At 35.0% G+C, this 6,333-nt stretch overlaps 2 protein-coding genes across 2 annotated transcripts; both read right to left on the bottom strand.

The window, feature by feature from the left end:
- Positions 1 to 78: 78 nt before the first annotated feature.
- Tsp_07076 (conserved hypothetical protein) lies at positions 79 to 1,552 on the bottom strand (the record flags this gene model as incomplete). The annotated part of the gene is made up of 3 exons (XM_003380884.1): positions 1,434 to 1,552; positions 715 to 830; positions 79 to 207 (listed from the first exon to the last, which is right to left on the bottom strand). Coding segments are annotated over exons 1-3 (364 nt in total), but the record flags the coding sequence as incomplete, so codon positions are not given.
- Positions 1,553 to 2,572: 1,020 nt separating this feature from the next.
- Positions 2,573 to 4,630, bottom strand: Tsp_07075 (zinc finger protein). The gene is made up of 4 exons (XM_003380883.1): positions 4,180 to 4,630; positions 4,117 to 4,122; positions 3,159 to 4,089; positions 2,573 to 2,942 (listed from the first exon to the last, which is right to left on the bottom strand). The coding sequence occupies exons 1-4, from the start codon at positions 4,628 to 4,630 to the stop codon at positions 2,573 to 2,575; spliced, it is 1,758 nt and encodes a 585-aa protein (XP_003380931.1).
- Between the last annotated feature and the right edge of the window lie 1,703 nt (positions 4,631 to 6,333).

The following is a 6,333-nucleotide window of genomic DNA, read 5'->3' as shown; positions in this document are numbered from 1 at the left end:
TGGACCGGGAGTTAAGAAAGATCAAAATTATGATAGAAACTAATAAAGATAGAACAACAAATAAGTAAAACTTCATACCTGGCAGTAGGACCGTTGGTAGTAAAGTAAGTAGACGCTGATATAGGTAGAACCGTTGAAATATCCAGCTGCTCGTGATTAACAGCATGTTTTGTTCAGCATTTACGTGGAATTTGTAGAAATGATGCACTAAAAATGACCAAATAATAAATAACGCAACGCAGTCTCTTCATCAGCAATATAGTCAAATAATAAGCTGACTTTTGTATGTAGGAAATCTCTTCAAAATTTGAATAACATAAAATGCATTCAGCAGAATGCCGTCGGCAGTGTTCACCATCATATTACTAAATATATAATTTTCTGACCAAGGTTATGTTTACCTAGTGGAAAATAAGGCGCCGAGTTAGTATGGCACTTAAATGTATAATATTATTATGATAATTTATAATATTGAAGGAATATATTGTGTATTTGTAAAAATAAATTTATCAATTTATGAGTTTTCTCAAACTCAAAATAAACTATACGGGAGAATTTTCCAAAAATTAGAAAGAGTATAAATGGAATTTTTGAGAAAATAAAAGAAAAAGAACTGCAGAAATAAAGCAACATACAAATAGTATAAGCTACTGTCTGTGAGCACAAAATGAGATGAAAATGTAGAAAATCACTTTTTACAAGTATAAATAAAACCTTGGTTGTGTTTAATTGGTTGTGTTAAGTTGTTTGCTAGATTGGTTTTGCTGTTGTACGTACATCTGCCGGCAAGTATGACGAATCGGCTAACACGGCTCATCAGGAAAGCAAAGCTGAATAATCGAAATTTAAATACCTAAAATGAAAGCACAAAAGTTATTGTAATGGAAAAAATCTAAATTGAAATATAAAAAAGTATCCTTGGACGTCTTTTTTTTATTATTTGAATGGCATTACTACAATTTCATTTGAATGTTTAGAGATCATTCAATAATTCATAACATCTTTTTTATTCGTAACATTTAATATAGTACAGCAAAACATGCACGTATAATAACAATTTATTGTACCATATTATGCAATTATTTATTTCATATCATTTGACAATTATACCTTTGATTTAATGGAAATGTGTAGAACGTACCAAATGGTGTTCAGAATTAACGGTGGAGAAAAGTAAATAAACAACTGCTAGCCACATAGCTATTAGCAGATTTGAATTCAGAACGAAAAATCAAAAGTAACTAATCAATCATACTGCACTTTGGCTCTGTGAAATATAGTATTTGTTTATTCGTATTATTATGTTTTTCCGTCTGTAAGTTCTCACTCATCATCAGTTCATAAGTTTAATATTTTATGCAAATATTTTATGACAAATAAATAAATCACAGATTTTGAAATTAACAACATCAATGACTACATTAATACAAAACCTTTGTTCACCTGTAGATAAAGTAGAATTGAATAAATTTTTAAGCTGCAATTCGAAGATCTGAAAAGCTGTGGAGAAAATACCATGTGTAGAAAAGATTACCGCTAAACGCACAAGCATAATAAATGACATTCAGTTAGCGTAAATATTTGCATATATATGTATCGGTGTGTTTGTATATGCAAATAATGCTTTCAATTATTTTTACGTAATATCTTATGAATTATAACGAATGATTAATGACCTGAATAATAATATTAATGAATTAGTTGTTATATTAGAGAAAAACTGTTTAACTTACGCTACTGTTCACGCTTGAAATGGAACAACAGTGCTGTAGAGTGAGTGCTAAAGGTGAAAATGGAAATTCGTTTTTTTCTGTTCAATTCGCTTGTTATATATATGTATATACATAATCAAATTGATAATTGCTTATTTCCATGAACAGCAAGCATCAATCAATCAATCCACTTCAACTTAATAAATAGCAACTGTATTATTCAAAATTGAATTATTAGAATTGTGAATAAGCAACCAAAAAAAATCAAGCAGACATCAAATACATGCAGTACATTTTGAAATTGAAATTAAAAAAAAATTTAATTATCATATTGAAAAACGAAAGCATTTTGTTTTATTGTAACAGCGGAATTCAAAAATGCATAAAATAACAAATATCGATTAAAAAAGTAATAACAGTTTTCAGATCGTTGAAGCAGAAATCAAAACTATTTCAAAAAAGCAAAAAATATTGCATATATGCCAGAGATGGAATAAATAATAAGTAATACGAACCCATATAAAATGCGCACACAAGACTAGAGCTTGTAAATGCTTAAAAACAAAAACTTTTCATTAAAAAAGACAGATTAAACAAGGCAAACTGGTAAAGGAGGTAATATGAAGAGAAAAATGAGCAAATGCTCGTTTGACGTAGGAGTATGGAGTATAAACAAACAAACAACAAATAAATAAATAAATAAATAAATAAATGTAAATATAAATATATATTATATTATATATTATATATATAATAGAAAACTTAATTAAAATAAATAAATCAAAGGTGGAGGCAGGTAGCAACTGAATCTTCAGCATCCAGTCGGTTCAGGTAGGAATAAGAAAAAGTATTCTTTCTCCTCAAGTAGATCGACCACGAGGGCGAGGAATTTCAGATTTCTGCATCTTTTTGAAACATTCCATCGTATCCCACTTGAAAGCGTTGAACGAGTTTTGCATTTCTCCTTGCATGTGGAAAATGGCAAACAACATGTTGACAAATATTTCCATTTGTCGTTCCACGTTCATGATTCGTGTTTCCAACTTTTTGTATTCAGCTTCAACTTGATTCGAATCACCGGAATCATTAGTGACCTGCTTGAACTTAGCAATAGCATGTTCAACCTCTTTCATGCTATTTGAACATGCAGTCGCTTCTGCAGCGATGACGTCACTAGCTGCACCGGTTGTCCCCAAGGAAAATAATGCAGGATTCTTGAACAATGCATTACTGCGAGAAATTAGCAATGTGAGTAATTCTTGTTGAGCTTGCTGTTGCTGCTGATGTGATAACGACGGTAGTGGTAACTGTAATTGTGGTATCGGCAGTGATGCAGTTGGTAGTGGTAACTGTGGTGGTTGCAGTTGTGGTTGTGGTGGTTGTCGTTGCGGCTGTGACTGTGCCTGTGGACGTTGTTGTTCTAGAGAAAATGGTGTTAGAAAAGACAATTTGCTGAGATTGTGATCATCATCAAGCAAATCATCGTTCACGTTAGCTGAATCAATGTTTCCAGCATTCAAAGAACCAGCTTCAAGCATCTGCTTCGGTGGTAAATAATGATGCTTAATCACAAGATGCAATGTCAAATTGGATGGCTTGCGAAAATGTTTGTGACAAATTCGACAATAAGTTTTACCCAATGCCCACATTGGAATTGCGGTCGGCGTTGACGAGCGAACATCTTCCGCATCGTCAGAAGAGACGGAAATTTCGTTTGCCAGCACGTTTTTCTGAAGCATCTGATTATCCTGCCCGAAAAGCATACGGTAAGTTAACCCTTTCGGATAAGCAGGTAAAGATGGACCGATATCATCCGTGGAACAATCGCTGAAAAATTGTTTCTGACTAATGAGGTCCGCTTCTTCCGTACAGTGTTGCTGGAATGCCGAGAGCGACTCATTCGCAGCTTCATTCTTGTTATCCTCGCCCCTTTGTTGAAACGTGGAACAACCGAAACTGACCACAGTGGAATTTCCAAATGAACCGCCGCCGTCGTCGTCCGGCGGAGAAAAATGGCCATCCGATTGGGCAATCTTTTTATTGTTCAATTTCAAGTGACCGCCAAGATTGACCGAATGCTGTTCGTTGTTGTTCAGAATAAGCATGCTTTTTTCCAGGAAATCCGCCGCCGCCGGATCTTTAACCGTCTTTTTTCCTCTTTTGATAAAAGGATCGGCGTTGTTTTCCAATTTCGGCCCCTGTTCAAGCATGTGATGCTTCAAAATGTGCTTGGTCAAGTTGCCCTTCAGTCGACTGGATTTGCCGCATATTAGACACACGAACGGCTTCAATGACGTATGCACGGACCTGTGTTCGGCCAAATTGCTCCGAAAGCGGAACGCTTTGCCGCAAATTTCACAAACAAACGACTTTTCCCCTTGATAAACGTTGCCAAACAATTTACCATCCGCTAAATAATTTTTGAACATTAAAATTAACGACATACATATGCACCACGACTACTTACACGACGGAGTGTTCGGCTTCAACTTCTTGTATGCTGGTGAAGACGTTTCGGAAGAACCATCGCCTACTGTAGTATTCAAAGATTCGGCTTTTTCGACAACGGCGTCATTTTCCACAGCCACCGCCATCTTGAAATTCATCAAATCGTCAGAGCCGTTTTTAGCTTTCGAAAATTTTCTAGACACTCGAGGTTTTCTCGACAGCTGCACAGCTGCCGCGTGCTTGTTAATTTCCATTTTTTCCACCACAGCGTTGAAATCTTGCGTCGACTCTTCACCGTTCGATTTGTCACGAGCTTCTGCTGTTAACGAACCATTGCGCGGTAAATTTTCAGCTGGCTCAAGTTCAAGCGTTTCTTCATCGTGATCAGCCAGCTCTTCGCTGTTAGCATCCGTCGACGACTCAGGTGCGGCGTTATTGCATGAACAATCGATTTCTTCTGCAAAAACCATCTATAAACGTAAACTTATTATTTGAAAATCAATTACAGTATTTCAGAAATTTTAAACATAAAAAATAATAATTTCCCACTCCAGAAACAACGCAGCAGTAACAGTAAACAGTAAACAAGCTTGCACAGTGATGAAATAAATCCACGCCAAAACAATTAACCTACTTATCAGAAAATTAACTACAGTCGCTGTATTTTATTATTTTTTAATAATTGAAATGCAAAAAAACAAAACCAAATAAAATAAGAAGAGAAAATTGTTTGGCCAAGTTTTGAGAAAAAATAACCAAAGCGTCAAGTTTGGCTAAAGTGACGACGACCTTTGGAACAGTCAAGAAGCTGAACTGCCTGCCTGCCTGCCTGCCGGAAATAATAGCAAATGAGAAACAGCCGCACCGAGCAGGCCGTCGTCATGGCTTACAGTCGATCAAAAGAGATCGGCGGCTGTTGGCAAAAAATCACCACTGTGATTTATCTATTCATCCACTTAATGAGCAAAACTATAAACGAAAGACAGATTCAATGTGTTCACCATTTGCTAGCTGAGGGCAGGCAGAACAGAAAAAATCGCTCCAATGCCAGGCAGGCAGGCGAGTGGAGAAGAAAAATTTGGCCAAGCTGTTTTATTCAAATCAAAATGCGAAACAACGCAGCTAAGCAGAGCCACAAGCGATAAAGCCCTCTGATTATTCAAAACCGGCTAGCTGACGACTGACTACTAGCCTACAGGATCGATGGGAAAGAAGCGCGTGAGAAAGTTGCCAATGTTTGTTCAATTTTTAATTTCAAAAAATAAACCTTTTTCTCGGCAAAATTTAAATTTGATAATTTTATTAAAATAAACTTTTCAACTTATTCTACCCACAATTAACAAAACACGACACACTTTAAACAGAAGCTTGCAAAATTTTGCTTTTAACAACTATTTCAGAATATATATTAACGTTTTTAAAATTTATAATTATTACTTATATTTCAAATGCATTTATTTTCATATTTCTTAATTTTTTCAAAGTAAAATGGAATAATCAACGATGAACGGTGGTTCACTTTTGACGAACCATTTTTAAATATGCTTCTTCTTATTTTTCTTTTACAAGCTTATATACAACGACAAAAGTGAAGCAATGGAAATTGCTTGGTGGTCGCTATGTTGCGACCAAATCGAACAAATGTGAGGAAAGACTAATTGAAAAGGGCTCTGTGAAAAATATTGCATGCAGCCAGTCGTTGTTATCTGTCGGTCGGTACCGAGAGAGGACAGGCGAATAAAAAGATCAATAACTTCCAGTCTCCAGTTGGTTTCATTCACTCCCACTTCGGTACTTTATCCAATGCATATACACACACATACACAATTTCACACAACAATTATTAATAATAATATTAGAAAAGAATATAATTAATACAAGAAGAATAATTTTGCATTTTCTACAAAATTTACAACAATTACAATGTAAAAAGATACAAACTACTGTTGAATCAGGCAAAAACTGTAAATCTTAACACTTGGAATATTATCAGCTTAATTATGTTCATTATTCTTCTAAACTATCATCACCAAATTTTCAATTACACACACAAATATATACATATATACAACGCTTCACCCGGAAATAAACAGAAACCGTTTCCGTTCATCCAGGGAATATCTATCATAAATGCTAAAAAACACTTTCAATCCCATGCATCTGCAACGGAGGA

The sequence above is a fragment of the Trichinella spiralis genome, assembly GCF_000181795.1.
Source record: "Trichinella spiralis strain ISS 195 chromosome Unknown Scfld2, whole genome shotgun sequence".
NCBI classification, from domain to species: Eukaryota; Metazoa; Nematoda; class Enoplea; order Trichinellida; family Trichinellidae; genus Trichinella; species Trichinella spiralis.
Note: the sequence above shows the minus strand (reverse complement) of the source record. Positions and strands in the feature narration are given on the sequence as shown.